The sequence below is a fragment of the Corythoichthys intestinalis genome, chromosome 8 (assembly GCF_030265065.1).
Source record: "Corythoichthys intestinalis isolate RoL2023-P3 chromosome 8, ASM3026506v1, whole genome shotgun sequence".
Taxonomy (NCBI): domain Eukaryota; kingdom Metazoa; phylum Chordata; class Actinopteri; order Syngnathiformes; family Syngnathidae; genus Corythoichthys; species Corythoichthys intestinalis.
Window position 1 is genome coordinate 47,364,647 of NC_080402.1, and position 16,466 is coordinate 47,381,112.

At 38.1% G+C, this 16,466-nt stretch overlaps 1 protein-coding gene across 2 annotated transcripts in view; it reads left to right on the top strand.

Moving 5' to 3' along the window:
* The window catches only part of ttyh3b (tweety family member 3b), a 57,717-nt gene extending 42,200 nt beyond the window's left edge, over window positions 1-15,517 (top strand). The window contains exons 12-15 of one of the 2 annotated variants that reach the window (XM_057844788.1): window positions 781-917; window positions 5,722-5,895; window positions 7,495-7,570; window positions 11,783-15,517. In XM_057844788.1, coding sequence (XP_057700771.1) covers window positions 781-917; window positions 5,722-5,895; window positions 7,495-7,570; window positions 11,783-11,917 — 522 coding nt within the window. In that variant the 3' untranslated portion in view covers window positions 11,918-15,517. The other variant, XM_057844789.1, reaches the window with a different exon arrangement.
* Window positions 15,518-16,466: the final 949 nt, after the last annotated feature.

The following is a 16,466-nucleotide window of genomic DNA, read 5'->3' on the forward strand; positions in this document are numbered from 1 at the left end:
GGCCCATTAATGTGTTTGACCTGACGTCTTTTGTAAAGATGAGGTGCTCATAAACCTAAGGGATAATTCTGTTTGTTACCTTCACTGGGGTGCATATTTCTGTTTGTTTAGACAAGGTGATTGTCACCTTGCATATTGTTATTACTGAGTAACAGTTTTGCACCAATCATTAATTTATGTTCATATAACCAGAGAAAAATGTGGCATCACATCACCCAGAGCCTGGCTGCCTACCTACTTCACCTGACTGACTTGATTGACTGGCTGGCTAGCTGGTTGGCAGACTGACTTGCTGACAGACTATTTGGTGTACAGACTGACTGACTGACTGACTGACTACCTTTTCTCATGTTTGACTTTGTTTCATATGGTATATGCACTTTCTTTCATTATTGGTTTAATAAAGAACAAAGCTGCAGTCTGTTGAAGAAATAAAATGCTCTTAAATCCAAGGGATTGTTCTGTGTGTATTAAAAGAGTTAAATTCAATGGCACTTTCAGCTGAAAAAAAAAAAAAATGTCTGGATAAAAGACATTCTGAATACTTTACTTGTCATTATTTTATTTTGCCAAGAACTCGTAATCGATATCGAAAAATCGGGTTTGAGATAAAATAATCGGGATTTTCTTGTTAGGCAAAATCGAACAGCCCTAATCTGTGCAACACTATACGGCCGACGGGTCACTCAACAGGACTCAATTTGAGGTTGACTACTGCAAAAGTCGAGCAGTGTTGATAGTTTGCTTTTCTCATGTGCGCTCCCTACCTACCTTTACCAGGACTACGTGCAGGCTTTGACGGGCCTGTGCTACGACGGAGTTGAAGGGGTCATCTACCTGGTGCTCTTCTCCTTCGTCACGGCACTCATGTTCTCCTCCATTGTCTGCAGTGTGCCACACACCTGGCCGGGCAAGAGGTAACGCACACAACACACAGACAAGCCTGGGCACATGTGTGGACACGCAGACATAGACACACTCTCGAATCAATGTAATGAATAGAAATGCTAACGGCTAACATGCTACTAATTACCCAATGCAGGGTTTCCCCAACTTTCTTGGCTCACAACACAAATTCCTCCAGAAATGAAAGACATCATTAAATAATCATAAGTAATTTTATCGCATAGTGGTGTTGAACTCACTTTTTCCCATGAAATTCCTATTTTCATCTCATAAAAACCGGTCTAAATTGTGGAATTGCAACGTGTGATGTCCCCCCCCCCCCATGTTACATTTGACTATCGTCATACTTACATTACTTCAAACTTTTATTTATTTACTTTTTCCCCTCGTAAAATCCTTCCCATGCAATTGTGACAGTTTTAAAAAACACCTTTATAGGTGTACAATTTCTTTTAATTACAACTTCTAATCTGAAGTTTAATTTTCTTCCCCTCAATATTTCAATTTTAAAAAATGATTACCGGAAACATATATTTTTTAACAATGAGTTACAATTACGCTAGTAATACATGTATATATTTATATTAAGATAGAAAGGATATTTTTTTTCCTACTTGAATCCCTTCAAATATAGTACATTACAATATGTGTGTCCATTTAGTTTGGGAAGCCCTGCTGCAAATTGATTGGTCATAGAAGCCTTGAGGAGTCTTTGCATGTTGTTCTTTGACTTGTGTCCTTCCGCGCTGTGTCTCCCTGCATCATCCATCTTCGCACTTCACGCTTCAGTCTTTATTATTTCCACATTTATTTCTCCACTATCACCAGCACCCGATTGTGTTTCATCCTTTTTTCTCCCCTCCCCTCAACGCGCCCCATTTCTTCCTCCTCCTTATGTTCCTTCCCTCCTCTTCCTCCTCCTCCACCTTGCTCTTCTTCCCCACAACGTCCTGATTTGGAAAAGCTCGGGGCTTGAGAGATGCTACATATGGACGACGTTTTAATGACCTTATGGTCACATAAAAGACAAACCCGTGGGGGAAAAAAATGACACGTGATGGATTCGTTTTCTTGGCAGCAATGCTGATTGAGCCACTGGGGACTAGAGTGGGCTAACTCAGTTTTGGCCTTTTGCGGTAAAGTTGTTTCAAGTTTTATGGATGAATTTTAATTGAAGTGATTATGGATATTTGTTTTTACACAAATTGTGGTTAATCTTACATTTTAGCCTTTGGACTTGGATGATATGTCTTGCATTTTTACCCACCAACTGCAACTTGAGGTTCATTGGTTGGATCACTGTCTGATTAATTTCGGTAAGAAAACAAAACTGGAATGCAGAGAAAATGAATTTCAGTGCAATCGTGGTCCAAATACAAATATCCACCAATTTTATGAATATTTAAATGAAGGTAATCACTAACAATGACCTCCTAGAATCATTAATTGGCAGCCAAAAGGTAAGCCTTGTTTCATGGACGTAGCCATCTTAGTAATTAAAGCATTTAAAACATGTCAAATTGGAATCCAACCTGTGAAAAATATGCATTTTCTCTCCATATTTCTGCAATTATAAATACTTAAACGCGTATTACCCACTGTACTGTAGTTCACAGTGGCTGAATTCATAGAAAGTAAGAAAAAGGTGCCGCGAGGAGGCGAGTTCCTTTTTGTTGCAAGTTCTCCTCTGCAAAATATGGAGGTATACAAGAGAGAAACACCTCTACCTAGTGGCCACTTCGGGTAACAACATCCTAATGCGCATTTGTTCACTGAAATAAGGACATCGTTTAATTTATTGCACTGGCTACCAGTGGTGGATGAAGTACTCACTTTTTGTTTACTTAAGTAAAAGTACAGATACAGATGCAAAAATATTGCTTGAGTAAAAGTACAAGAGTCTAAGAAAAAAGTTACTCAAGTAAAAAGTACAAAAGTACTTGCTTTAAAATGTTCTTCACACGTAAAAAGTAAAAGAGTTGTCTCCCAATGCAGACATGTAATACACACACACACACACACACACACACACACACACATATATATATGTATATATATATATATATATATATATATATATATATATATATATATATATATATATATATATATATATATATATATATATATGTATATATATATGTATATGTATATATATATGTATATATATGTATATATATATATAGACACACACACACAGATCCCAGTCAATATTCAAACAAAGGACCAGAAAATTTATTGATTGCTCAGTTTTATTTTAAACTGTGCAGAATGGAGAAAACAAGCAATAGAATCGAATGCACTGTAAACATAAGTTTAACAAGCTCAAAAACTCCAAAACTTAGCTTACTGGCGGAATGCAAGCAACTATCAGGTGTAGGGCTGCAGCAGTCCATTATTTTACTAGTCAATTAATCTATCAACTAAATAGTTCAAATAATAGAGTAATTGGATTAGGAACATTTAATGTGTTGCAGAATAAATTTTAGGGGATGTATTAAAAAGGCTTGCTAAGATTGCACTTTCAAAAGACCGTTAAATGGGAACACAAAATAACATTTCCGAGTATTTCTTCAAACTATGCAGAATTGCACTTTCATTAAAAATAAATTAAGATACCTGAGCTTAGCCTCAACCGGTATTAAAAATCAAATAACTGATGATCTAAGTACAACAAAAGAACAATTGGCTAACTTGCATAGCAAAAATCTGCTCGCTTAAATGCTATAAAACACTAATGTTTTTTAATTTTTTTTTTTTTACTTTTTACTATCTTTTAAAAGAATTATTTCAAACGCATGTTCCCACAAAAAGCAGCTAATTATATACCTTTAAACTAAATTACGAAAGCATAAAAAAAAACATTAGTTTATTTTGATCTTAACAGGGAGCAGCTGGATTCAGCAATGCTAAATGAGTTATGTCATATTTACTGTTGCCACTAGGGGGCAATGTATGCACCCAAATCAGTGAAACTAAATGCAAACAATTTCAAAACAAACCATTATAACACCACTCTAATTAAACAAATACTCGAAGCAGCAAAATTTGTTCAAGCTTTTTTCTAATAGAATTACTCGCGTTAATTGATTAATCATTGCAGCACTAATCAGGTGCGTACCGCCACCTACTGTACAAGAGTGTGGTGGTTTTTATTGGTCAATATCTTGTTCACCTGCCTTGCTTGTTCTTGTGTTGCTGCCCCTAGTGCTCAGTTACCGTATAGTTGCATGGGCCTTATCGATAGTGCTGGAGGCATGAAAGATGAAAATGAAACTATCGATTCACAATGAGAAAAAAAGAAAAAAAAACAAAAGTAACGTGTAACGCAGGCGACAATTTGTAAAGTAGTTGAGTAAAAAGTACAATTACTTTTACTTCGTTACATTCCACCACTGCTGGCTACCATTGACAGCGCTAGACGTTCCATCCATTTGATCTTTGAAGATGGCAGCGAATGGACAAATGTTGAAATGGAATGGATGTCTACTAGGGGTAAACTAGTGATCAAGTCATTTAAATTCACAGAAGAAGGATTAAACGAGCTACATAATTTTCAGTGGCTGAAAGAGTTAAAATAGGAACCACAACGGTGTTTATCCTGTGTAACGGAATTACTAAGGTCGAGCATATAGTCTCTTTCAGCATGTTATGATTACTTTCTTGAAAGAGTACGTGGCTATTGTTATAAATGGACAGGTTTATTGCTGTTAAAAAATCTAATATTAAAAAAGCTCTTATTTGTTGAGCATGTTCATGATTACATATGTGTTTTGTCTTAAAACAATACAGAAATGACAGGATTTTCCTTGCAATATTCCAACTTTATTCCTGTATTATATCAATTTAAAAATCACAAAATTCAATGTACATATTCAATATATTGAATCTATTCAATTTTCTTGTATTTTTTTCTGTATCAAACTGGATTTTAACATATTCATTTTATTGTCTTGCACAATTAAAGTCAGACAATAATTCTTATAATTTTACTTTAACAAAATACAAATTAAAAATCATTTAAACCTGCTCTTAATACAAAAAATGTTGAACATATTTCCAGGAAATTTTAACGTAATTCGGGGATATTTTTGGTGAATATTAAAAATTTTCCTTTCTTGTCATATTAAGTTAAACATTTCATCCTCATGTTTGGTCACATTTTAAAAAGAAAGTTTAGATAACAGCAGAAACGTCCCCGTCTTTGTTCTTTGCTATTCGAGCATATTATTCGCAAGTAATTATGGTAACCGCTGTTAATTTGAAGAACAAAATATTAAAAGCAGCCTTCCTATCATAAGTTAACACATCTTTTTGTGACAGTTTCTTTGCAAAAAGCCCATAAATTAATCATTTTATACAGGCTAAACTGTGGTTAGCGGTTCCAGATTCAACTTCCAAATCAGCGCCAATCTTACTTTAAATTCCTCATTTCCTTTTTGGCTGCTTTACATATTTGAGCATTTTGTGTCTGGAAATTTCTTGTTTGCTGCCCAATCAGCCCATGTTATTATATTCTCATTTTCTATCTTTTTTTAAAATTTATTTAATTATGATCATGATTTGCTTTAAGTCCCACGGAGCACTAAGCGCAATGCCGAGACAGCTGGGCGGGACAAAAGGCTGCATGACCACTAACTGGCCGCATGTTTTCTGAAGGACAGCGTTAGCATTAGCATCACGCAGCGCTGCTACTTTTGCAGGCATGTTAGCGATGAGCTAAGTCAACCTAGCCCTTCTCCTCTTCTGCTGTTTGTTTACGATCTGTTGTCTCCCCACTTACCGCCAACTCCCTCCCCGCCGCCACTCCAAAAGGACGGATGAGGAGGATGGAGAGGATGAGTCGGGCGCCTCACGGGGCGGCATTCACGATAACCTCTACCGCGTTCACATGCCCAGTCTCTACAGTTGCGGTTCCAGCTATGGTAGCGAAGCTAGCCTGCCTGCCACCGCCCACACCGTCAGCAACGCCCCCGTCACTGAGTACATGTGAGTTAGCGTATCATGCTAGCTACAGTAAGGACTAGCTGGCAGCAGCCAGGAGTATGTTAAGGGAGGCGAGAATAACGTTAAGTATACGTTCTTTAAAAAAGAAAAAAAAAAAAAAACGCTTTCCATCAAGTACGTTACACTTTGACACGATAAGGCAGTTTTTGTTTGTTTTTTGCCAAAATTAAGGAACTTTTACATCCCACATTTGCTACTAAATGACAAGCGAATCCGCCAAAAATATTGGCGCTTAATTATATTACTTTTTTTTTACCCTGAAAAATAGTGTGCCATCAGAAAATAGTGTGCCATCAGAAAAGGTAGGATTTCAAAATAATGAAATCATGATCATGAAAGTTCCACTTTAAAGGTGGATTCAGAGCTTGGGTGGATTGTTCCAAAGTATATCTTTTTTTGTGCACAAAATTTGGTCATTCTAACGAAGGATACTATCGGTAAACTAGTGGAAGGGAACAAAAAAAAAAAAATAGCTGAACTGTCGAGTTTCATTTTTTGGTTGACCCTAAATTGGAGTACGACTCACAAATTATAAGATAGGTTCATACTGCAGGTCTTAATGCTGGAATCCGATTTTTTCCCGTGTTTTTCCGACTTGAGTGAGGCATTAACTTGATGGTCTGAACAGGACAAGTCGCATAGAAGTGGACCATTTCAAATCCAATCTGGGTCACTCTCGTATGTGGTTTAAATCCGATCTGGGCCACATTTTTCCAGAATGTGGCGGCGGTCTAAACTGTCAAGTCTCCGAAATCGGAATTCATGCAATAATTGCATCAGCAAAGAGTGAGAGCGGCACACAAAACACCAGCGATGTAGCTGATAATTAGCGTTAACGCCCTAGCTTTTACTACGCAGAAGGCGGGCTTGACCACAGTCATAGAAAAGTAAAAAGAAGAAAAGGATAAGCCTGATAATGCTCAGTTTCTTACTGTGCACCAAATGAGCAATATTTCAGTATTGCGTACATGGCCGATTCGGGGCAAACTGACACAAACACATAAGGCTTATGTGTGTGCATCATGCACGCACAGTGCGTAGTTTTTTTTTTTTTTTTAAAGCTTCTGCACATGCGGGTCAATTTGCCCTGCGCGTGTCGGACTGCGAATTAGTGCGCATGCGTAATACTTCAACGGGCTCAATGGACAAAGGCAGTCTGAACGGGCACGCCCAAAAAAAAACAGATATGAAAAAAAAATTCGGAATTGTGCATTAAGACCTGCAGTATGAACCTAGCCTAAGTGACGTCTAAGTGTAATACTGCGCTATTTGCGAACTTTGGCCATGCGGCTACCTCCATCCTGGCTGTAAGCACCAGTATCCTTTCAAGCCTGTACGGCTTGGTGGAAACGTGACTTAATGCTAGCCTTATTAGCACTTAGCATAGCATTTCCCTGTGATGTTCGCCAACTAGCTTCCTGCCTGCTTCACACCACCAAATCCGAATTGAACAGAAACTTATGGAAAACATTCTACGCTCTTCTTGAATAACTATTGACGGCCTGACACGCCACATTTAAGACAGCATAGCCGCTCGCCATTTTGCCGCCACCCACAGTAACCTCTGATTCTACAATGCAGGAACCAGAACGCAAACTTTCAGACCCCCCGGTGTGAGAACACCCCCTTGATTGGCAGGGAGTCCCCTCCACCCTCTGTAAGTGCACACTTTCTAGAACACTCTCTCCTGCCCTCGCACGCCCGCTGCCTTCCAATAAGCCACACAAACAATTGGATGTGTTTTACTTTTGTTTGAATTGTGGATATTGGAAGGTGGGCCCCCCTCACTCCTCCATGTAGACCACCACAGTCCGGATCAGGGTCATTTTGGCAGCCTGGGAAAGCGGGAATAGACGAGTCCTCTACTTCTGATGTTTGCAGGTTGACTAAGGGGAGCCAAAGTAGACTTTTCCAGTCAGTCCCCCCTGCCCATTTGGGCCCCCACCATCCCAACCTGACCTCACCCCCACCCACAGTGTTTCATGTGTGCGTTTGAGTGTGTCCTTGTTCCAGAGTCCACTTGCCACATGCACTTCACAGTAGTAGCTGGCAGTCGGCGGCTAACTGGTTAGCACGATAACGTCAGAACTAGAGCACTAACAACTCAATTAATTAATCAATGACAATAACCTCATCTCCACCTAATTATCTGTTAATTAATCAATGTAATCAAACCCTGGCTGTCCAAATGACTGATCCATATGTTTCTGTCATTAAGGCATCTACTGTTCCTTCTTACTTGCCTATCAACTTACCCATGTGTTCCACCTACTTTACCTACCGACCACCGGGGCTGGACAACCAACTGACCATACACCAGACAAACTACCTACCTTGCTACATTCCTGCTAACTAAACCCTGGTGTTGCATTTAAAACACCTACTCACCTTCTAACTGTCAAACTGGACAATAGACTGAGCAACTGGACAACCTACCAATCAACTTACAACTCACTAGCTTCTTCATGTGTTGTGCATTCCTACCAACTGACCGACATACCTATACACCTACAGTGTCGTGAAGAAGTATTTGCTTCCTTCTCAAGTTCTCAGTGTTTTGCATAGTTTCCCCATACCCGTTTTTAAGAAGTAAACATAAGACAAAAATAACCCATTTTGCATAGTTTCTCCATATCCATTTTTAAGAAGTAAACATAAGACAAAAATAACCCAATTAACCTAAACTCCTTTTGTTAAGTAGTTTTTTTTGATTTATCAGAGGAAAAACTTGTGAAAAGGAATTGATCTTTAAACCTAAAAACTGGTCGGCCATTTACTCTAACTAGCAAAGAGTTTTTCACCTTGAACTTGTAAGTTCAAGTCACAGACATTTAATCGGATTCTAGTCTGGAATTTGGCTTGGCTGTTCCAAAAACGTTAACAATGTTTGTTTTAAACTATTCCATAGACTTCCTAATTATTGACAGGTCACATTCGCCAGACACTGCGCCACCATTTCAAGTAGGGGGCCGTCCTACACTCTGCTTGAGTCGGTCAAAGTCGGTCGCAGTTATTCAACACATGCAGCGATTCAACGCCGGATTTAGGTTGAAAAAATACGAAAGCTGTACCGCATACAGACAGGAAGGATTGTCTCAGGAGTGATTTATTCGAGGATTCAAGGTAATTATTATATTTTCTATACCATGCATGCATTTTGAAAAATTGTGAAAAAAACCAATAGGAGAAATTAACCACTACGGCATTGGCGTCATAATAGCAAAATTACGTAAAATAAATGCTAACTGCCTGTTTTTGTTGTTGTTATTTTTGACCAAGAATCGAGACCGTTTTACGTCCATATCTATAAATAATTCAGGAATTTAAGCATTTATTTCCAAAAATTTCAAGGTAAAAAGCTATTTGTTGTGATAAGCCGGCGCCACAGTGGCTTAAAGACTAGCAGCACATTCGACGTATTTACGTAAAATAAATGCTAACTGCCTGTTGTTGGGTTTTTTTGCGTTCAACCAAGAATTGAGTCTGTTTTACGTCCTTTTCTATAAAGAATTCAGGGATTTAAGCATTTATTCACAAGAATTTTCAACGTAAAAAGCTCTTTATCTGTGTTTCCACTCGGTCAGCTTTGACGGAGATAGGCCCCCTATTAATCGGCCCTGTGTCCCGTCAATTTCATTATGAAGTCTATGGCTATTCCGAAGTTGCAAGGCTACTGTGTTTTGGATCTTTATCCTGCTTTAGAACCTGACAGCCGAACATTCCCCTGCAGAATCTTCTGCTAATTAGCCTAGATCATGGTTCTCTTAATTATTGCAAATCATCTAGGTACTTTAGACAGAATATCATCGCCACATTTGTTTGAAAAATCATTTGCTGAAATGCTGTGTTACATTTACACCAAATGTGACGAGACATGCAACTTAATAGAATCCTCTACCGAAAGTCTTGGGTATCATTGTGGGTTTTGTGTTGTGCCTTGGAATTTTGCTGTGCCATTTTTGTCCGGTCTCTAATTATTGTTGAGTCATGAACACCGTCTTTAACTAAAGCTAGGGAGCCCTACAGTTCAAGATGTCATCCAGGTTTCATTTGTGACATTCCAGGTGAGTAGACGTACTCATTGGGCTGCCCCCCTCCTTTTTTTTTTTTTTTTTTAAATAAGAAAACTCATTTGGCCGACTTATTTCAGAAACATTCTAAGTGTTTCACATGCCGTAATTTTCTTACTATAAGCACTACTTTTTCCCTCCTCTTTGAATCCTGCGGCTTATCGTCCAGTGTGTCTAATATGTGGATTTTGCCGGCCTATAAGGTGTATGTCTTTTGTAGGGTTGTTAAAAGTATTAAATTGATACTGAAAAAATGTATCAGGATACGATATTTGATTTCTCAGTTATTTATTGGTTTTTAGTACAACAGGTTAAGAAAATTTTGTTGTCATCGGGTAAATTTGATTCTTCATGACTCGATAGTAATGGAGGATATTTTTTCCATTTTCTTTGTTATTTCGTCGACTGCGTTTTGAATGTTGAATGAATGTTTATTCGCTTGCAACCCTCCCAATTGAAATGGATTGATCTAGTCATAAACTCTTTAAAAGATTTTAAATTTCTCTTGACCCACAAGACTGGACGTCTATCATTGTCCAATGGCACTGAAAGAGTTCCCAAAAGAAACTAAAAAAATGTAGTATCGAAAATGGAATTCAGTTTTGGTTTTAGTATGGATACCAAGTTGAAAATATTATAGTATCACGACAACAATAGTCGTTAGGTGTGACTATTCCTGTGGTTTATAGTCCGGAGCAGCTTATCTATCAACAAATGTCGTTTCAATGTCAAATTTGTCTTATAGTCTGAAAATTACGGTATATGGTTACTTTTACTAATACCGCTGCTACTGCAATTTGGTAACTGAAAATGAACTTTAATGAACCAAAATAATGTTACAGGTCACAGACAATTCATTAACAAGAGGGGAAAGTACCTTCTTGACAAAGGTCCCCGTTGCTTTCGTTAGTTTTCAATTAAAAAAAAATGTGTACAAACGCTACATCTTATGTTTGCTTTTATTTTTGACTTAATAAAGTCTGAAAACTATGCAAATTTAAGAACACGTGACTAGGGCAAACAACTCTCGTAGCACTAATTTCACTGATTTACTGCTGCGCCTCATTTACCTTCTAACGAATGGATTGTAAGACCAACTAACCTACCTACCATCTTGCTTTTCGACTTAATTTGTTACCTTCATTTGTCACCTTCCAGTCGACTGACTGACCAGTCTCCTCCTTATGTAACTACTTACCAACTTGCCTATATGTTTAACCCACCTAACCACCAATCTGCACTAACCAATCAATTGGTCGATCACTATACATACATATCTACTTTACTACTTACAGGCCCTAGATAATGACCAACTGACCCGTTTGCTCAACCTACCCACCAACCAAAAAACTGACCAATCCACCAACCTACCTCACTGTTGACCACTTCACCCATGTAGTCCACCTTGTACTTACATTTGACCAACCCACCCTTCTTCCTGTTTCTACACATTCATCATTTTATGGATTCACATCCCTACGCTCGACACTTCACTACCTGCCTACAAATTTATATGAACACCACCTACCATACTTCCTCCTCCCCTTTCTACCAAACAACCAACACATCTATATTTTCCACTTACTTACCAACGTATCCAACCTATCAATCCACTCTTCCACCTACCTCTCTTCCAGTCCTCCCACTTAGGTGTGTACTTACCAACTGTTCTACCCACTCACCATACATACATCCTCTGTTCAAACACATCTGCATTGATTATATTTAAACCACAATTTTTGTCTTCTTCCTTTCTATCCTTTGACCTCTACTGCTGCCTCCTTCCTTGTGGTCCTCAGTACACCTCCAGTATGAGGGCCAAATACCTGGCCACGAACCGCCCGGACCAGAACCGTCGCTCCGTCCCCAACGAACAGCTGGACCCAGCCAGCCGGCCCCACGCCAACACCCGGCCGCAGTCCTCAGTCCACTAATGACCAATCATCGTAGACTTAAGCAAACACACACACTGTACAAAATTTGTAAATATGAATCATAACTACAACACTGATTTAATAACTGGTGACGTGTTGTGCCGTGCACTTATGTTGCTGTATCTTGCACACATACACACTTTTAGATGACATCTACATCATCATAACACCGAAGACTTGTCCGTGCATCTCACATTTTTTCTGGAATTCAAGCACTCGGGATGTTTTGACCGAGGGGCCAACCACGTGCCAAAATAATGGGTGCCTGAAAATTATGCCAGGAAGCGCTTGATTCCCATGTCAATAATAAAAAAAATAAAAATACAGAAATGGTAGGAATTAAAGCTGCAACAGGGAAGAAGACGAAGGACTCTGGGAAAAGCAGCAAATTGTTTGCTTGGTGCTAACGTGAGCCAGCAAGGGAAAAAAAAAAGTTTTTTAAAGTTTTTTTTTTTTTTTTTAAAGTATTTTACCAGAAGTGATACTGTGAGTTTTTTTTAGTCCTCATAAGCACAATTTTTTTTTCTTCGAGGCAACCTTTAAAAGGAAAAATGGGACACTGCCGACGCTTCTCCTGCTACTGTATAATATGTACAGACTGTGGCAGTAATCATGTGTTTGGGTGTGTGTATGTGTGTTGTGTATGGGAGTGAGACCACCTAGCTGGTTAGCGTTGCATTTTGTTGAACTTTGTTTACATTAATGACATGCGGCCACTGTACGCACGCATAAGTACTTAAAAATACTTAATCAACGTTAAGTAACATCCCTTTTTTCAAACATTTGTGAATGAAAGGCCATTTTTGACATAAAATGATAAATGACATTCACTCAGAAAAAAAATTTACAGAAAATGCTGTAACGTGCATGCCAGGCCAGTAGTTAGCAGTGTCATTTTGCGTCGTAAATGTAGACTTTGTCAGAGAAGCATTCTTCACGTAAACACTGCTCTAGTGCTTTTGGTTTTCAGCATTTAGTTTGGGACAGTTTTAGGTTCTTAAAACAAAAAAAAAAATTGGCCATAAATGATCTATCTCATACACACATGCTGAGCAAACGTAGGCCTATGTGGATTTTTTTTTTTGGCGCTTCACATACAACGACAGTCTCTGTTGACACGGATGACCCAAACTGACTAAGTCATATTATGCATGCCAGACCGGTAACTGGTGATGGTTTTTGCTTATTTTTTGGGTTTATTTTTAGTGTTTGCTTAGTAACAGTTACTTCAACTTGCTGGTATTTAAACAAACTGTTTATTTTAGCTTTTAGAAAACACAATCACACGCTAAGCGTACATTAACATGATAACTTGGCAAAAAACCCTTACCTTTTCATGTAAAACATAATGTTCACACACAGTAAAAGATGTAATGGGCACGCTGGGCCACTAGTTGGCGGTCACTTTGCGTGAACAACGGCAAATGCCTCATTAGCATAAACTGCATAAACTGCAGCACATTTGACTTCTAGCATTTAGTACTTTTTCAAGTAGTTTAAATGGAAAAGATGATTTTAGCCTGTATCGATCACACACAGTAGGTTATATATGTTCCTGCAACAACAACCCAACAAAATCCTTTCTGTGGGTGTATTTTGACAACGTGTAAAAGACTCGTCACACGAAAATGACTAATAGGATGTTATATGCATGCCGGACTTGTAGTTGGCGATGTAAATTTCTGTCTAAAGAGAGGCTATTACACACACAAATCGCAAATAGACTTGAGTTGTTGGTAACAGAAATGCTAAGACAGTGCTTTTGTTTTTCAGGTTTGTCAAGATGTTTTCAAATATCTGCGATATTAACGAACGCAGTTTTTAGCCTTTAACGATAATGTCTAAAGGTCCCATTGCCACAGCACTTGTGTGTCATAGTGCATAATTTTGTCAGAGAAGCCCTATTACGTATTTGATAGCCTTGTGTTTCACACATTTACTTTAGATCACAATTGTTAATGCTAGGACAGGGATACCAACATTATTTTTTAAAGGTTTCAAAAGGCTGTTGTCACATCACCCAACGAGTTACACGTTCGCTTAGTAGTCTTTTCATTAGCATTGTGAGTGTCATAGTTGACCGAGAAGTTTACCAAAAGCAGCTGTGTACAGCATTAGCACATTTGATTTCTTGGGTTTAACCACTTCTCGTATTGGCGAGACAATCTAACCATTTTAGGCTAATCATGCTACTTATACCTAACCGCGTTGTGCTATGTTCAACGCCTTTCAAAAAAAGTTTTCATATACCCCCCATTCCACCTTGTTTTTTTGTCTTTCACTTTTTTTTTAAATAATCGCATCTTGTAACGTATTGGAGGTTAAAAATAATAATAATACTAGTTAGGTGTTTTTATACAGTATGGCTCTTTTCAATTTATTCCCATGAATCCACTTAGAAAAAGTATTCATGATGTACATGTTCAGACTGTGGTAACGATATAATTCAAGCTGGAAAGTAAATGTTGAAAAAAAAAAAACAACAAAAAAGTGAAATTAAAGCAACTTTTAACATGGATTTGAACTCAGCTTTATTTGTAGCACCATCTAGTGGTCAAGTGCAGGTTGTCACCTAAAGTAGAATGAATGAAAATGGATGGATGTGTTCTATTTGTAAACATATCACTTAGTTGACTTAAACAATGTCAAATTCCTATCGGCTTTAGTGTTTAAAAGCCTGGCCTCACCCCATATACCATATAAAACAGAAAACATTTAGATGACTTGAAGTTTTGCTCTGAGCTCCCCAATTTGGCCAAATTTCAAAATTGACCTATATGCATGTGTGATACATCATTGGAAAGCTTAAAATCTCAATTTTTTGGGGGAAGAAAAATTTTGATCTGGAGGGCTTTTTAAAGATTTTTTTTTAAAACCGCAAAACCCTAACTGGAGGTGAGAACATGAGAGAGCATAATTAAAGACACCACAATTTTAATATGATATTATCGCATACTTACCTATTTTCGATCCAGAAACTCCATTTAGCATGTATCACCGAGTGTCAAGACGTAGCTGTGAATGACCACAGCCGGATTTTTGGGGATTTTATGGGTGAAACATGGTAATATAACAAGGGTTTTATAACAACCCTAACCCGAGCAATGAGGCAGATATCTGTGATTTATTTACAGACACAGTTTTTTTCATATTGATTTAATTTGTTTAAAAGTTTATAATATGTGAGTGAACAATTTTTAAAAGTATTTTTTAAACTAAATATTACACCTCAAATCATGATTTTAAGCTAAAAATGACATTTCGAATAATAAATATATAATTACTTACCTTTTTTTTAATGGCTTCGTTGAAACAAAAGCGGTTACGCGACGTCTGTAAAAGGGGGTCTCCAGGGTAAAACGGACAAATTAAAAATAGTTTGGGGGCTTAATGCGCCATGAATCTGCTGTGGCAGCATATAGACATATTGTTCTATCAAACACAACAGTTCTTTTGGCTTAAAATACAGCAGTTTATTTTAAAGAGGGTGCAAGAGCAAAAACTGCTTTTTCAGCCTTGTCTGTGTTTTCTGCCATATATACCCAATTTAACTAGAAACTATTTTAATAATAATAACAGGCTACAGTGGGAAAGAATCTTGTTTTTTATCCTATACTAGTACTTCTAAAAAAAAATTTCATTCTGTGATAAAGTTCATCATTTTCTGTAATGTACTGATAAACATTAGACTTTCATATATCTTAGATTCATTACACATAACTAAAGTAGTTCAAGCCTTTTATTGTTTTAATATTGATGATTTTGCCCAAAAAGTCAAGAAAAACCAAAAATCCCTATCTCAAAAATTTTGCATATTTCATCCGACCAATACAAAAAAGTGTTTTTAATACAAAAAAAAGTCAACCTTCAATTAAGTATATCAGCTATGCACTCAATACTTGGTTGGGAATACTTTTGCAGAAATGACTGCTTCAATGCAGCGTGGCATGGAGGCAATCAGCCTGTGCCACTGCTTAGGTGTTATGGAGGCCCAAAATGCTTCGATAGCGGCCTAAAGCTCATCCACAGTGTTGGGTCTGGTGTCTCTCAACTTCCTCTTCACAATATCCCACGGATTTTCTATGGGGTTCTATGGAGTTGGCAGGCCAAGGTCAGTAAACCATTTACCAGTGGTTTTGGCACTGGGAGCAGGTGCCAGGTCGTGCTGAAAAATCAAATCTTCATCTCCATAAAGCTTTTCAGCAGATGAAAGCATGAAGTGCTCCAAAATCTCCTGATAGCCAGCTGCATTGACCCTGTCCTTGATAAAACACAGTAGACCAACACCAACAGCTGACATAGCACCCCATACCATCACTGACTGTGGGTACTTGACACTGGACTCCAGGCATTTTGGCATTTCCTTCTCCCCAGTCTTCCTCCAAACTCTGGCACCTTGATTTCCGAATGACATGCAAAATTTGCTTTCATCTGAAAAAAGTACTTTGGACCACTGAGCAACAGTCCAGTGCTGCTTCTCTGTAGCCCAGGTCAGGCGCTTCTGCTGCTGTTTCAGGTTCAAAAGTGGCTTGACCTGGGGAATGCGGCA